The 17,693-nt window shown below is 43.2% G+C and overlaps 2 protein-coding genes across 2 annotated transcripts in view; one reads left to right on the top strand and one right to left on the bottom strand.

Annotated features, from left to right (window-relative positions):
- Nucleotides 1-7,892, bottom strand: part of LOC138354548 (uncharacterized) — a 28,542-nt gene extending 20,650 nt beyond the window's left edge. The window contains exons 1-3 of the mRNA XM_069308910.1: nucleotides 7,646-7,892; nucleotides 6,963-7,082; nucleotides 4,595-4,687 (exon numbers count right to left, since the gene is read on the bottom strand). Coding sequence (XP_069165011.1) covers nucleotides 4,595-4,687; nucleotides 6,963-7,082; nucleotides 7,646-7,892 — 460 coding nt within the window. The remainder of the gene's footprint in view (nucleotides 1-4,594; nucleotides 4,688-6,962; nucleotides 7,083-7,645) is intronic.
- A 5,926-nt stretch (nucleotides 7,893-13,818) lies between these two features.
- The window catches only part of LOC138354484 (oxysterol-binding protein 1-like), a 164,508-nt gene continuing 160,633 nt past the window's right edge, over nucleotides 13,819-17,693 (top strand). The window contains exon 1 of the mRNA XM_069308800.1: nucleotides 13,819-14,062. Within this exon, the coding sequence (XP_069164901.1) occupies nucleotides 13,925-14,062 (138 nt within the window). The 5' untranslated portion in view covers nucleotides 13,819-13,924. The remainder of the gene's footprint in view (nucleotides 14,063-17,693) is intronic.

Below are 17,693 nucleotides of genomic sequence, written 5' to 3'. Positions count from 1 at the left end.
TTTGTCTCTGAGCAATGCAGGAGATGTAGGATCTCTCATGACTTTAAGGCAAAAGGTCGTGTTGACTTGCATTATTCTCTCTAGTATGGTTGGAAGCTTCAGTTCTTGTGTTGTGTTCAGGGATGGGAACGCGAAAGTGCTAGCTGGAGTGTGAGAACTCTACGGTGTGAACCAGCCAGGTTTTGTTTACCTTGCAGCTGGTTGGGTCTTATCGGTGCATCATTCAGCCTTGAGAGAAGAGTGAAAATGTCGTGCAGTTGTTTAAATAGTTATGTCACCCTCTGCTTCACTTTCCTCACCTCTTACAGCCAACGGTCTGTATGATGGTTAGTCTCCCCAAGTGTTGTGTGTATACACCCTCGCCCTTTCATTTCTCTACAGGGAAATTTCATCACAATCCAAATTAAACCATTCCTTTCAAATGAATGGTTTGAAACAGCAAGAACCGTGACTTGTGCAGACGGTTCTGACAGCGCAGGTACTACAACACTGTCACAGCTCTTGGAACAACCACTTGGACTGGACGGTAGAGTGACGGTCTCGCCTCATGCAGGTCGGCGTTCAATCCCCGACCGTCAAAAGTGGGCGGGGACCATTCCTTCCCCTAGTCCCATCCCAGTGCTACACAGGTGTGATGACTTGGCGCTTTCTTCTGATTGTTGCCCTCTTGGAACTCGTAAGCAAACATACATATATATAATAATAATATTATTATTATTATTATATTTATTATTTTTATTATTAAGTATTGCCATCACCAGTTTCGTGGGATGGCGAGGCATTAATCTTGTAAAACATTTCGGATTGTAGGAAAATGTAAAAAAATACTAGTCCATTCAGCATATGTTAGTGACAGCATCATGGGACCTCAACACCACACTGCAGGCGTTATCACTGCAACAGCATGCCACTGCGTCCTAAGACCTGTGCCAGGATTCATCAAGCATTTACGCATTCATTTACGAAACCTGTACATCTTTGAACAATGATAGCGATCTTGTTTACATATACTAACAGCTTACGAACTTCGATGCTTCAGAATCCAAGGTTGTTATTGTTATAAACGACCTCGTAGTGTTTCGCCGCTCATAAACTCTTTAATACATGTTAATAAAGCCGCCATGATTAAGAAAGATGTACAGATTTCGTAGGGAAGGGGGGGGGGGCTTGCCTACATGGTCTATGACTCCTGGCCGTGGTGCTCTGTGCTGTTTGGGAACTGTACAAACCACAGCACTACATTATTCCCACTACACAAACTGAGCGAAGAAAGTGTAAGAGGGACTGAATGAAGTGTAGAAAGAATGAGGCGCATTTGTCAGAAAATAAAGAAATTGTAGGAGAACACGGAAAATGCATTTCGTGATGCTTGGGAGAATAGTTGGTGGGACAGGACGCTGCCAGAGGCGGAGTGGGGTGGACACACGCACAAGAACTCACGCGGGAAGTGTGTGTGTGTGAACACAAGTGTGAACGAACACACACGGCAAGTAGGGGTCTGGTAGCTGAGTGGACAGCGCGCGGGACTCGTAATCCTGTGGCCGGGGTTCGATTCCCGGCGCCGGCAGAGACAAATGGGCAGAGTTTCTTTCTCCCTGATGTCCTTGTTACCTAGCAGTAAATAGATACCTGGGAGTTAGATAGCTGTTACAGGCTGTGTGTGTGTGTGCGTGCGTGCGTGCGTGTGTGTGTGTGTGTGTGTGTGTGTGTGTGTGTGTGTGTGTGTGTGTGTGTGTGTGTGTGTGTGTGTGTGTGTGTGTGTGTGTGTGTGTGTGTGAGAAAAAAAGAAAATTAGTAGTTAGTAACAGTTGATTGACAGTTGAGAGGTGGACCGAAAGAGCAGAGCTCAACCCCCGCAAGCACAACTATGTGAAAACAGGTGGAAACCTAGTACCCAAATGAGGCACAGACACGTTAGAAAGATTTTTCCAGTGTCAGAGTAGTTAACAGAATGCACTAGGTGATGTGGTGGAGGCTGACTCTATACACAGTTTCAAACGTAGATGTGATTCCTGAGCCCAATAGGCTCTGGAATCTGTACACCAGTTGATTGACAGTTGAGAGGCGGGACCAAAGAGCCAGAGCTCAACCCCCGCAAGCATAGCTAGTTGAGTACACACAAACGCACGCACAATCCTCCCCCCTCCCCCCCCCCCCGCACACACTGTGGTGTTGCCATCTTGTAGCGGCATCAAACAATTTGGTTGACCAGGCCGTCGACCAGGCGGCGTGATCACGGACCATCTCAAGGTGTAGCCTCAAGTTAGGCAGTAAATAAGATATGGTGATGCTATTTGTCTATCCTGTTGTATGTTGCCTCCAGTCACCTTCTCCTCACACCCATACTCGAGACTGTTGGCACAACACACAAGCTCCAGGTTTCTAAAATAGAACTAGATTGTCGATTACCGCTATCTGTCATTGTTGGTCTTGTTATACATATTCCACTGTTTATGTCACTCTTACCTGTAGCTCGGTTATGTGTTTTATAAGTGTGTTATCTTTGTTATTATGTAATATTGGGTAGTATAACACGGGTAATAGTGGGTAGTATAACATGGGTAATATTGGGTAGTATTACACTGGGTATTACACGGGTAATATTGGGTAGTATTACGCTGGGTATAACACGGGTAATATTGGGTAGTATTACACGGGGTTCAGAACAGGGCGCTGCGCCTCTCAGTTGTTGGACCACTGTGACATGACTTTAGCTGCCATGGAAGACAAGTTAAGCGCTGACGTAATATACATACATTTAACAAAACCTTTCAACAAATGTGACCATGGTGTTATTGAACCTAAAATGCGCTCAAACAGAATTATTGGGAAAATGGATCTTTAATTTACCAGCGAACAGAACCCAGTGTGTGTAAATCAACAGTCAAATCCGGATCATCCACCGTGAAAAGCTTAGTCCCCCACGGGCACTCCAATACGTTTTCGTATTCTCATATCAGACATAGACAAAGACACAAACTATAGTACCTTATAGTATGTCGTTGCAGACGACAATGGTATTTTTATGAGTAGACAATATAGATGACACAACAAACCTACAATCTAATGTAAATCAGGTCTTTAAATGGCCCAGAGAAAATAATGTTCAATGAAGATGTTTCATCTCCTGTGAAGAAAATTAAAATATAAAAATGGAAACCTCACATTAAAACGCAATCAAAGCACACTATGGAACGAAAGAGCAATGTAAATGATCTGGGAGTAGTAATGTTTGAAGACCTTTTTAAGAACATTAAATAGTAGTTGTCACAACTGCAAGAAAAATGACAGGATGAATAACAAGAACCTTTCAAACAAAGAATGCCATCGCCAATGCACACGTCTAGCTGCGAGCAGCCGCGTGCAACAGTTTGGACTGGTTGTTGTTTGACTTGTTGACCTGTCCAACAACGAGGAGGCCTGTTCGAGGACCGGGCCTCGAGGACGTTGATCTCCGGAACCACCACAAGGTACAGACCAACGAAACCTGCTGCTGGTAAACCACAGACGGGCAGTGGTTTACGGTACCGCTGGTTCTCTTGTAGAAAATCCCTGGAAACATTATCGGAAAAACTCGCCAGAACATTGAATTTATTTTTATATACAGATTTTTGAACTTGATATATTTTAAATAATTGACCTGACTTTTACAATTTGTTGAGATCCCTAAATTTGGATTTAAATTTACCTTTTTCAGTGTTTTTCATTTCTATCGTGTTCGTCAATTTCCATAATGTAGCCTAACATTCCATTTTCGCGCATTTTGTTATAAACTATAGTAATTTAGTGAGGCGCCGAGGGCGACCCGCAGCTCCCGCTCATTCATGTCAGTAGTGTGATGATGGTCATAAAGTAGACGGCGTGTGATGGTGAAATTGATGCTGGTATTGTGTTTGGATTTGTAATGATGGTTTCAATGGTTCTGTAATGAGGCTGTGGTAGGTGTTGTGTGTTCCTCGGGTGTAGTGTATGTGTGTGTGTGTGTACTCACCTAGTTGTGTCTGCAGGATCGAGCATGGACTCTTGGATCCCGCCTTTCGAGCATCGGTTGTTTACAGCAATGACTCCTGTCTCATTTCCCCATCTTACCTGGTTTTAAAATTATGAATAGTATTTGCTTCCACAACCTGTTCCTGAAGTGCATTCCATTTTCCCACTACTCTCACGCTAAAAGAAAACTTCCTAACATCCCTGTGACTTATCTGAGTTTCAAGCTTCCACCCATGTCCCCTCGTTCTGTTACTATTCCGTGTGAACATTTCGTCTATGTCCACTCTGTCAATCCCTCTGAGTATCTTATACGTTCCTATCATGTCCCCCCTCTCCCTTCTTCTTTCTAGTGTCGTAAAGCACAGTTCCTGTGTGTGTGTTCCCGGGTGTAGTGAGAGGTTTGTATGTTTCCTATGTGTAGTGAGAGGTGTGTGTGTGTGTTCCTGCGTGTAGTCACCAGTCAAGCAGGAGCAAGTCAGGAAAATGTGTAGATATATGCGTCATATATCAGTAGGGCGCCAGGTGCAGGAGAGGCCCAGGAGCGTATAACACCTGCCGGCCCACCTTACACACAAACCTCTCTGCAAATCTCATTAACTCACACCTTCAGAATCAACCTCTTGTTTTCTTCCCACTCTGCTTCCCTTTTCATCTGATTTATCCTCTTTATTCTTCTTATTTATCCCGTCTTCCTCATCTTGCAAAATGAATCAATAACCAGTTTACTGTCCAATTTATAATACATTTTTTTATATATCACTATTTTTTTTTCTCCTTCCTTTTTATTGATGGCAATAAACATGTTTTGGGTATTAAATTAGCTAAGGGCATGTAATAAGTCAGGACTCTTTATTATCGTTACAGTATCAAGCATTGCTACTTTATATAAACCGAAACCAATTTGTTTTTGTGAACAAAAAACTAATTTTGCGAGGACAGGTGGTAGATGGAGGAGAGAAGAGTGAGGCAAGAAAAGTGATGCATCTGTTGTGGATAAAACAGGATAGATTAATGTTATTTCAGCCAAGGTATTGTGACGTTGTCTTGACAGATGGATATAACATACACCAGAAGCACACACATACAAGCTGTCAGCAACTTGAATGAAATTAGCGGGTCTAAGAGCAGGTTTTAGGATCGTTGATATCGGCCTATACAGCCTGTGTAAGACTGGAAAATGGAGCGTAAGCTTTGAAGCTTGTTAACCACGCAATAAAATACACAAGACGAGATTGACTTGGAAGATACTTCCGGGAGAACAGCACCATAACTGCGAGGTTAGGCTAAACCACCACAACTACAACATTTAAAAGATAAGAACTAGAAGAGATATCATCACATGAAGGAGATTAAGAGTCGTAAGTGAAATAGAAAATATTTCATTAACGAGAATAAATTCATCAGTTTTGAATCCGTTATGCCAGTTCGCCATCACCAGTTTTTTGTCTATTGTAAAACACACTGAAGTCAGTAAACAAAAATGGGATGATAAAGTAAAGTGTTATCAAGTGATGAATTGTGTTGACACGGCATCACGAGACTTGGGCCATAATGTATATTAGGCCGTGCCCTCTGAGGCCAGGTTGTTAACAAAGTTGGACCTGCCTCTTAGCTGACTGTTGATGACTTGGGTACTGCCGCCCCGCGTCGCGGGTGTGTTGCCGCCTGGTGGTGGTGCGTCGTGCTAGGCTGTGTCAGTGTTGTCTTGTTGTATACCCTGCCAAAGGTACTCTTGCCATGTTGTGATAAATTAACTGAACCTTTGATCATTCTAGGCAGGTCGGCAGAGCCTTGTATAATGCTCTGTTAATGACGGCTAAATCTTTATCGTTGTGTCGGGTCGGAGGCAGTTGTTATCGCTCTGCTCAGGGTAACATAAAGTTTTCGTGCCCATTCTGTAACTGACGGCTTGTACGACTTATTGGATGAATTCCTTTCCTTTAAGTGGAGGATAGTTCCTATTTGTCTGGCGTGTTCCTCGCTCTGTGTTCTCTCTCGCGCCCTCACTCGTCTTCCCAGCTCTCTTCATGTGTGTTCATGTTGAATATTTTCACCTGTACAGAGTGAACTCGGCTTACAATGTCTTCTAGTAAATCCACCTGGCTAGCTGCACTTTCCATGGACGAGTCAGACAGCACTGTTATAACTGGCTGTTTCACTTGGTGTGAGTTATTGAAGCATTCAGCTGTGTAGATTCTGCACGCCCGTAGTTCAGTCGGCTTGGATTGGCGACTTTTGGTGGCTTGGATACACTGAAGAGGATTGGCGAATTTTACAAGTGATAACGGAAATTACGTAAAGAATGTTGATTAACACGACTTTGGAAAGATTCTGACCTGGATGGCTAGTCTTACCTTGTGTAGCTTCCGGGGATCAACAGCCCGCGGTCCAGTCTCCCACCAGGCCTCCCGGTCGTCTGGTCGCCGCCTGACGCATGAATCACAACCTGGTTGATTAGGTATTCTTTGGGGGGGGGGGGGGGGTTGTCGAGTTCTCTCTTGAACACTGTGAGAGGCCGGCCAGTTATGGCCCTTATGTGTAGCGGGAGAGTGTTGAAAAGTCTTGAGCCCTTGATGTTGATTGAGTTATCTCTCAGGGTACCTATTGCACCTCTGCTTTTCAACGGGGGTATTCTGCACATCCTGCCATGCCTACTGGTCTCATGTGATGTTATTTCTGTGTTCAGATTTGGAACCAGTCCCCTCTAATATCTTCCACGTGTAGATTGTTATGTCTCGCCTGCGCTCTGGATAATACAGATTTAGAACTTTTAACCGGTCCTAATAATTAAGATGACTTAGAGCGAATTATTGTTGTAAAGGATCTTTGCACACACTCTAGGTCAGTAATTTTTCTGGCTCTGAATGGGGCTGTTAGAGTGCAACAATATTCCACCCCAGAAAACACTCGTGTCTTGAAAAGTATCATGATGGGTATGGCATCCCTTGTTTGGAAGGTCCTTGTTATCCAACCTGTCATTTTTCTTGCGGTTGTAACAGCTACTTTATTGTGGTCTGTAACGGTAAGGTCTTCTGACATGATTACTCCGAGATCCTTTACATTGCTTTTTCGTTCTATGGTGTGATTTGATTCTGTTTTATATATGGTTTCCGTTTTTAAATTTTATTTTTTCCATAGCGCAGGAGCTGGAACTTATTTCCATTAAATATCTTGTTATCTGTGGCCATTGACAGACCCGATTTACATCTGGAGGGTTGTCGTGTCCTCTGTAGTGTCTACTCGCAAGAACATTCTAGTGTCATCTACAAATCATGATACAGTGCTGTAGTTTGTATCCTTGTCTATGTCTGATAATATGATGAGAACAAGTACCGGAACAAGTACGGTACCTTGGGGGACTGAACTTTTCACAGTAGATGATCCGGATTTTACTGTGTTGACTATTACACTCCGCGTTCTGTTCGGTAGGAAGTTGAAGAGCCATCTCCCTACTTTGCCAGTAATTCATTTTGCACGCATTTTGTGCGCAATAACACCCATGGTATATTACATCTGCGTTTTGATCGTCTTCCACGGCACCTGAGGCCATGTCACAGTGATCCAGCAACTGTGAGAGGCAGGAGCGCCCTGTTCTGAACCCATGTTGTATAGGGGTAATGTTGATGTTGTGATTCCATGTGATTTGTAATCTTACTTCTTAGCACTTGCTCAAAGATTTTTGTGTGAGAGGTTAGAGCTATTGGTCTATAATTTTGTGCATCAGCTTTACTACCGCCTTTGTAAAGTGGCGCAATCTCCGCTGTTTTAAGTATGTCAGGGATGACGCCAGTATCTAGGCTCCTTCTCCAAAATATGTTTAGGGCCTGTGATAGTGGTATTTTGCACTTCTTGATGAATATAGAATGCCACGAGTATGGGTCTGGTGCAGTGTGCATTAGCATGCTGTCTATGGTTACTTCAACAGTCCAATGGGGTTATGGTGACATCTGATGTGTGGTTCCATGTTGGTGTCACATGAAGAATCCATTTGGATCATCAATCTTCAATGTGGTCAGCGGGTTCACTGAAAACAGAATCGTACTAAAGCCTCGGTATTTCACTCATTTCTTTGTTGTCATCTGTGAAAGTTCCGAAAAAGTATTTCTGGTTCCTCTCTATTTCTCTTATGGCCTTTTGCTCCCTTTGCCTCTCTTGGATTTGATATGATTATCTCTGCTTCAGCTCCATCATTTCCATTTCCCTACACAGCCTTCCTGGTCGTTGTTGGCATAGTGAACCGTTTGAGATGTTTTGCTCTTTGTTTTATCGCCTATAGAGGGAGCGCCGTTCTCGTTCCTGTTATGCATCTTTTTTTCTCTTCATAGTGATATAAGCCGTCTACATGTTTCTAGTGCTACAGTGCCTATTGTCTCGAAGCATTGGTGTCTGCATTGTGTAGTTGTTCTTCCCAGCATAGTTCTTCGAGCTCTTGGCTTATGCGTTCCCAGTTAATCAGTTTGTTATTGAAATTGAATTTGCTGAATTCTCCTCCTCCTCCTGGGATTTGATATTGGCTTCAGCGGTCTATTACCCACGCTCGTCTGAACTTCCATCAGGTTGTGATCTGAGTAACAAGTAGTTGTACTCATTATGTCCCTGATCAGCTCGTCGTTGTTTGTAAAAATAAGGTCTAGGATGTTTTCTTTCCTATTTCGCTCTACTATTTGCTGGTTTAAAGCAAATCTTAGTGTCACACATCTGCAGCGGGTCATTTGTGTGTGACTTCACCTTAATCTTACCTAACCATAGAGTGAGAATATGTAATAATACTAATTACATAGTCATTGTGAATCCATTACCGTGTGCAGATTTCCTTCCTAAGAACAGGTTTGTTCTTAGGAAGGAAATCTGCACCAGTATGTGCAGTCTATCCTCGCACATACTGGTGCGAGGATAGACTGCCTGTCTACTCGTGCTATAGTGGTGTCGGATGGAGCGAGGAGAGAGGGGAATAGATTGTGTGGATTGTGAAGCCACTCCCCAAGCCAAACCCATTAGCTTTGGATTTTAATTTTCGTTGACTCCAACTAAGAGTCAAATCAGAGGGCATAGAGCTGTGTGGCCCAAAAGGAACACGGTGATCATCTCTAAAGGTTGTAATATTTTTAATTTCTCACCTGTCCAAAACACAGCATTACATTGTGAATATTACATCCTTTAGAGATGAGCAATGTTCCTTTTGGGCCACACAGCTCTATGCCTTCTGATTTGACTCTTAGTTGGGAGTTAACGAAAAATAAAACCCAAAGCCAATGAAGAGGTGAATATAACAACCCATCCGCCTAAAATGAAAGTATTTATGGTAACTGTTTGGTTGAAAGCACCACTATGTAATGATGTACCACCAGAAAGGTGACTTTCGTATTACTGAATTTGGACAAACTGGAAAATTTCTTAACCGTAACATAGATATACGACCTAATTTAACCTCTCCTAGCAATCCTAGGTTTATTATACGTTGTATTAGGCCTAATGTAGTACATATCTGCTGTATTAGGCCTAATGTAGTACATATCTGCTATATTAGGCCTAGGAATATTTAAATATGTATTTTACCTTTATTTTTCCGGACTCTTTTTAAATTTAATTGTACAAAATGTAGTTTACTGGTGGTCCACCACTCCACACTGTTGGTCCACCACTCTACACTGGTGGTCCACCACTCCACACTGGTGGCCCACCACTCCACACTGGTGGTCCACCACTCCACACTGGTGGTCCACCACTCCACACTGGTGGTCCACCACTCCACACTGGTGGTCCACCACTCCACACTGGTGGTCCACCACTCCACACTGGTGGTCCACCACTCCACACTGGTGGTCCACCACTCCACACTGGTGGTCCACCACTCCACACTGGTGGTCCACCACTCCACACTGGTGGTCCACCACTCCACACTGGTGGTCCACCACTCCACACACTGGGGGTCCACCGCTACCTACACACAGTGGTGGTCCACCACTACACACACTGGGGGTCCACCACTACACACACTGGGGGTCCACCACTACACACTGGTACTTTGGACCAGATAGTTACAATAAATACTATCATGTCGGGAGGATGGGTTGGAATATAATGTTTACACAACACCGGTGACCTCGTTGCTACCATGTCAAATAAGAAGATAAGAATAAAGGTAGCTGCAGAAGGCCTATTGGTCCATACGAGGCAGCTCCTATTTATATCCATATATTCTTGATCAGTCAATGAATTGTGATAATGCAGATGAGATAAGATGTCCTGGGCTTAATTGATTGTAGTTGACAGTTGTAATGAAGCCCCCATAACGTCAGTTAAACAAGAACAGTGTATGCGTGTCCATAAGTGTGGGGCACCAGAAATGGAATGGAAATAGACATATTAGAATAGCTTGCTAAAACTTGTTGTATATTGTAGTTTAGCCTCGCTCGCTGCCCAGAGAATACAACCCCTCGCCGCCTCCCTTTCCCCGTTGCACATATTAACCTTCCATTTACCCTCTCCCACTGCACCAAGTGCACCAGTATATCCAGGAGATATACACAGCCCTTCAGATTAAAGAGCCAGCTTTAACTAGCTGTGTGTGGCTCTGTGAGTGGCTCCCTGGAGGCAAATGGCGCTGTGTATATGAGGGGCAGGCGCCTCCCGGGGTGGTAACCAAGTGTAAAGGTGTCACACTCCGCGAATTACACACTCCAACATCATACTCGTGTGGTGCAGGGGCGGAAGGCTATGATTTGATGCGTGTATTTATGTTTGTACGTGCATACATGCATGCATGCATACATGCATGCATACATACAGACAGACAGTTGTGCTTGAATTGTCGATTAGCTTTTTTGTTGTCGTTGGTCATCTAATGCAGTGATATCAGAAGTACTGCTATGAATGTGCACAACTGGTCTGTTTACCTGTAGTTTACTCCTGGTGGATACCGAAAGTTTTCCTCCTCGCATGCCGGAGTGAAGCTGTGCTCGCTGACCCACACAATAATCACACTCCGGATATTTCCCTTCACTTGAAGTTGGATGTAAACACAGAACAGTAATCAGTTAGAGAGCACGAGTGCTCTGTACAGTATCGTTAGTGGCGGGGGATACGTTGCTTTGAAAGTTTTTATTATCTACCCCATATAAATGTTTGGTCACAACGGTCCGTAAGGAGATCTGACTGCATCTTTTATATTGTCTTATTTTAAGGTATTAGTATTTTGCTATCACAAGTAATTGACTTTTGTAGCACTTTAAAATAATTTTGTTTTCCTTCACTCACTGGAAGCCTTCGTGGATGTATAATTCTTATGTCAGCGACGGACGGCATGACACTGCCGGCTGCTCTCATGTGGGAGGGCCTCCAGCTCCTCCTCCATGGAGGGCTCTATATCCTCTCATGTGAGAGGGCCTCCAGCTCCTCCTCCATGGAGGGCTCTATATCCTCTCATGTGAGAAGGCCTCCAGCTCCTCCTCCATGGAGGGCTCTATATCCTCTCATGTGAGAGGGCCTCCAGCTCCTCCTCCATGGAGGGCTCTATATCCTCTCATGTGAGAGGGCCTCCAGCTCTTCCTCCATGGAGGGCTCTATATCCTCTCATGTGAGAGGGCCTCCAGCTCTTCCTCCATGGAGGACTCTATATCCTCTCATGTGAGAGGGCCTCCAGCTCCTCCTCCATGGAGGGCTCTATATCCTCTCATGTGAGAGGGCCTCCAGCTCCTCCTCCATGGAGGGCTCTATATCCTCTCATGTGAGAGGGCCTCCAGCTCTTCCTCCATGGAGGGCTCTATATCCTCTCATGTGAGAGGGCCTCCAGCTCTTCCTCCATGGAGGACTCTATATCCTCTCATGTGAGAGGGCCTCCAGCTCCTCCTCCATGGAGGGCTCTATATCCTCTCATGTGAGAGGGCCTCCAGCTCCTCCTCCATGGAGAGCTATCCTCTCAGGTGAGAGGATATGGGAGAGTAGTGGGGTGAGAAGTGTACCTTGAGGGGTGCGGTCAGTGAACATTAACCTTGGGGGGTTAATACCACGCCGGGCACTACAACTTTACATAACCACTACCAGGACATAATGTTCATCCAGCTCGTCTTCCTAAGGTTTCTTAACGTCTAGAAAACGGTCAGTTCAAAGTGTCCTCTCCTAACCTAACAGAAGACCCAAAACAGAAAACGGGACAGTACGTCACTTTCGCGAGCCGCTTCCATTTTCAAGTACGATCATTTTTAGCCTTATGTAACGCATGCGATCGAAATGCGACGTTCTTTGTAAGAGGACAAAATGGTTCATTATCGAAATATTTCGTGGGAAGTACCTGACATTATATTGATTCATTAGCAGTGAAACTATTCCAAGTGGAAACTGTATGCGAGTATGGGATAAACAGAGAATAGTTGCGGTAGTGTGCCTGTATACGTGTATGAAACACGTCTTTATTCATGTTTATCTCGTGCTGTTAAGCCTTGGTACTTTAATATGTAATAGCTTTGCTTCATCAGCTCACATTTATTCAATGCTGCTAAATTACAATTTTAAGCATGCAAGATACATTCTCATAAATTTAACGCAAAATAACAGAAAAAGTATTGTTTTAATAAACTCCCAGAAATGGAACTGTGAATCTTTCCCAACTCTGGTCTACAGTGGCTTTATTCTCAGTCTGATTAGTTGTATCAATTGAAATAATTAAGTATACGCTCGCTCTATATTCTTCACAATTGGGAGAAACATTGTATATGGGGTAGGTGTGAAAGCTGAGGAATACAGACGATTATTATTAGCATCCTTATTGACTAATAGAAAAAATCCTAGTCGGAATGGAAGGGAATTATCAGGGGAAAGCACCAAGCCATTACGACTATATACCCCTTGGAAGGGGTCAGGATATGGATTTAGGATGGGACGGGGGAAAGGAATGGTCCCGAACCACTTGGACGATCAGAGATTGATCGCCAACCTGCATGAAGCGAGACCGTCGCTGTACCGTCCAGCCCAAGTGTTTGGAGATAATTAATTCTATACCTAGGTTGATAATTGTTTTGTTCCCGTCTCCTCTCCAACACAGCCGGGCCGAGGTGTTAGGTGGGTAAGGACCACGACAACTGGGGCGTATAGAGAAGGAAGTGTACGGTTACCAGGGCTGTGTTGAGGGAGGCGGGAGAGGAGGAATAGCAGCGACACTCTTGCATAAAATTACTTTTATTGGAACATTTACGAGAATAGAATCGTAGGGGACAGAGGACACCTCCCTCCATCATCCTAATATATAATCTAAACCTTGTTTTAGTTAATGGTACATGTTGTTGCTTAGTAATAATGATATGAAAATTATTGTTTATTATAATTTACAGGAAATCATGCGTAATGTATTTTTTTTCTTAAAGGGTTTGTATAACACTTTATATGCAGAATCACGTGTGCATTTATTTGTGTTAATGAATGAAAAGATTTGAAGTTTAATCTAAACATGTTGTAATCTCGCTTGCGTGTACAGGAGCTTCTGACTAGTATTTTCAGGTTTTGATAAGTCACCCCCAATACAGCTCTTGCTCGAGCGTTTTCTTTTTCATTCTCATATCTATTCTCTTTACACATCTCGTGTCTCCTCTCCTATTATGTACTATTTTGCATTTATGACTTGTCTCCTATCAGGTACTCATATTATCAACACACTCCCGGCTTGGTGCCTTCTTTTCATAATTGCTTTATCAATACACAAAAAACTTAAATCATTATAATCACATCTTTAATTATTACAAATTATCATTCGCCTTTTTTTCCCTGTTGTCCCTTTCCGATTTTCTTTATCCTTGTTCTGTTTAATTAATAGTTCGTTCTCGTTGACGCAGAAGATGAAGACGAGGAAGACGTGAGCGAATCCGGGGCTGATGACGTATCGAACACCCTGAAGGTGCTGACGGCGAAGCTGGAGGACCTGCGCACGTGTCACGATCTCATCATGAAGCACGGGGCGGCCCTGCAGAAGTCCCTGGGCGAGCTGGAGGCCCTCGACAACACCCACGACCTCACCGCCAAGACCAAGACCGTTAACGAGAGAGCCACGCTCTTCAGAATCTCCTCAAACGCCATGATCAACGTGAGTATTTGCTCTTGACAGTGTCGCAGTCATAAGTGCTTATTACCTCTCTTCTTTGTCCACACCAAGAAAATTTAAGACGAAAGAAAATGGGTTCTCAGAAGATGGGCGAAGTGGAGACTGTTTTACCAATATAAATTCGTTTGTTGTTCTCTCTCCGCGAAGGATTCTGAACAGTTACCTCTTGGCCGCAAACACCAGTGGCCGAAGCGGGAATAGGAAACCAGTGCTCGACTTTTGAAGTTCCCCATATTCTTCGTAAAATTTGCTTGGATGTATTTTGAGCTGTAGCTTAGTCCTATGTCTAATGGTTTCGGCGTAGTGGCTGTTTCACTGATTCATTACCGTATTTGTGAATTAGTATTTTACATTGTCCGTTGTGTATTGATGAATGACGCGCATGGAGCTTTTGTCTCTTGTTTGAGTGAGGGTGAACTTCTTAAGGAGCTATCTTGATTATCGGTACATAACTTTCTCAGCCTCTTTGTGTTAGTGATGTTAGAGCTGTTATATCTTATTGCATATTTGTTAGTCGTGTAAGTTTTTACACGATAACAAGTACTGTAGTTGACATAGTTCTGTGATCATTTTCGTCACCTGTTGTAATTTGTCTTGCATACTAGACCAAGTAGTGCAGGTTCTGGCTATTAGGTACGATATCGATATATATATATATATATATATATATATATATATATATATATATATATATATATATATATAATATATATAAATATTGTGTATTTAAAGGTTACAAAACATACAAGACAAATGCCTAAAGGTTATGGATCTCTTGAAGCTCCTCCGCTTCCGGACAGGAACCGAGAATGCAGCAAGCATTTTCCCTCTGGATCGCCACACTGAGGCGCTGAAACAAAAAACTGGAAGCCCTTGGTTCTCTAGTGACGTCAATGAGCTTGGAACCCAATTCCTTGAGAAATCCCAAGGCACTCTTGCCCCAGGGGCCATGCGTCTCAGATGCTATGGGAACAAAGAGGTATTGACCTTCTAGTCGCCTGTACTTGAGTGATTTTGCTGTTTCCCTGTGGTTGGCCGCCCCACCTGCTTGATCAGCTCCGAAGTGTACATAGGTGTCAGCCAGGGTGGATACACATGTGTAGTCCCACACCAACTGTCTACCCTCCTTCCATGAGTATATGGTGATGCCATCAGGGCGAAGTGCGGGGAAATCCGGGTTTTGGACCCCTATGATGCGAGGTTCTCTCTCCGCTGGGCACCTAGCTGAGACGAGGCTTCTCTTGATGATGTCATTGACCTCGTTGTGTCTTGCATGCCAGCCCTTTGTGCTTCCGCAATGCAACCCATGCAGTCCATATTGGTCTGCTTCCACCCTGTTGTAAATACACTTGTATTCAGTGTGAATTGGGGCACCAAGGCGGAGGGCCACTGCTACACGAAGGGATTCTGGATCTAGGCGCGTGCCCATTGCTGACATGGGTACTGCCAGGAGGAAGTCTCCTGCATGGGGGGCACGCACTGCTCTGAGGCGGGCTTTCTCCTTGTCTGATGTTGCGGCGCTGAGCATGGCATCAGCTACTTTTTCCACTAGAGGGTATATATATATATGTATATATATATATATATATATATATATATATATATATATATATATATATATATATATATATATATATATATATATATATATATCTAATAAAATACACACACGATGATGTGTGATGCAAAAATTATGAGAAGAATCAAGACGGATGAATATAGACAGAGACTACAGGATGACCTGGACAAACTGGAGGAATGGTCTAGAAAATCGCTGCTAAAGTTCAACTCGGGAAAGTGTAAGGTAATGAAATTAGGCGAAGGGAGCAGGAGGCTGAACACAAGGTGCCATCTGGGAGGTGAAATACTGCAAGAGTCAAATACAGAGGCAGATCTGGGGGTTGACATCACACCGAACCTTTCCCCAGAGGCCCACATCAAAAGGATATCATCAGCGGCATATGCTAGACTGGCCAACATAAGAACTGCCTTTAGAAACTTGTGTAAGGAATCGTTCAGGACCTTGTATACCACTTATGTCAGGCCAATACTGGAATATGCAGCTCCAGCCTGGAGTCCATACCTAGTTAAACACAAGAAAAAGTTAGAGAAGATTCAGAGGTATGAGCTACGAGGAAAGGCTAAAGGAGCTGAACCTCACGTCCCTGGAAAACAGAAGAGTAAGGGGAGACATGATAACCACCTTCAAAATTCTCACTGGAATTGACAGGGTGGACAAAGACAAACTCTTCAGCACGGGTGGGACACGAACATGGGGACACAGGTGGAAACTTAGTACCCAGATGAGCCACAGAGACGTTAGAAAGAATTTTTTTTTTATTATTATTTTCTACCACAGACGTGGCCACACATTTACAATGCTAACCAGAATATATACATTTTCTTCTGCCCTCCATGGACAGGGTTAGAGAAGTGTTAAACATATAGTTCAAGGGTTTATTGAACACTCAACCACAGAAGGTGATTCGGTGCTTTTAAAATGCTAAGCTAACCAACATACGTAAATACATAGATGCACAGATTTACGTATGCCCTACATAAAGTTTTCGATGTGTCTTTTACATAGTGTCATTAATGTGCATTTACAAAGGTGAAATGTAATTCTGATCAGCTTCCATATATACTTTATACACATAAATATACATACACACGCACATGCATTCACATACATTTGTCTCTTTTACTCTGACAGGGTGAGATAGCTGATAAACTAGTGTGCAATTAAGCACTTAATCACTGAAGGTGATTAAGGTGCTTTTACAAGCTCAGGTTATATAGTTACATCACATACATACATTGTATAATTGATACATTACATGGTTAATCTTGGGTACAAGTCCAATATATCAAGTGTTCCCGTACTCATATAGTAATTACACAGTTCAGCATACCTTAACCCAGGAGGGCGAAAGTCAGTCAGTATGGGACATTCTACAATATAATGTTCAAGAGAGTGCATGTTTTCTCTTTCACAAAGTTGACACATTGTGTACTCGACATTTGGGTTTTGAGAAAGTTGCTAGATACGTCTATATCCCAGGCGTATTCTGGCTACTATAACATCACATTGCCGGGTTCTTGTTCTATTAGTCCCATATGTGAATGTCTCCTCACGATATCTATCATAATATTTAATGCTACAACTTTCCGGTCTTTGTGAATTAGTTAGGTCGGTGAGGTCTTCATTAGATATTTGTTTAAGTATTCTCTGTCACTGCTAATGAAACACCCATATCAATTTCTACCACTGGTTTTCTACAGGCTGTATTTGCAAGCATATCAACAGTGTCATGCCTTGAGATGCCAACATGTGATGGTATCCATAGGAATTTAATTTCAAATCTGTTTTCTTTAGCAGCTAAAACATTCATTCGAATATCACCGACTATTTTCTGGGTGTCACTACTATGTGCGTTCAATGCCAGGAGTGCACTCTGCGAGTCACAGTATATAAGTCCACTGCCTTTGTCTTTTAAAAATTCAGTGGCAAGGTATATGCCTGCAAGTTTGGTTTGAGTTGTACTTGCCCAGTCATTGACGCGCTTCATTGCTGTGTGTACGAGAGAAGATTGTTCAAATATATTGCATGCAC

The sequence above is a fragment of the Procambarus clarkii genome, chromosome 63, assembly GCF_040958095.1.
Source record: "Procambarus clarkii isolate CNS0578487 chromosome 63, FALCON_Pclarkii_2.0, whole genome shotgun sequence".
NCBI classification, from domain to species: Eukaryota; Metazoa; Arthropoda; class Malacostraca; order Decapoda; family Cambaridae; genus Procambarus; species Procambarus clarkii.
Note: the sequence above shows the minus strand (reverse complement) of the source record. Positions and strands in the feature narration are given on the sequence as shown.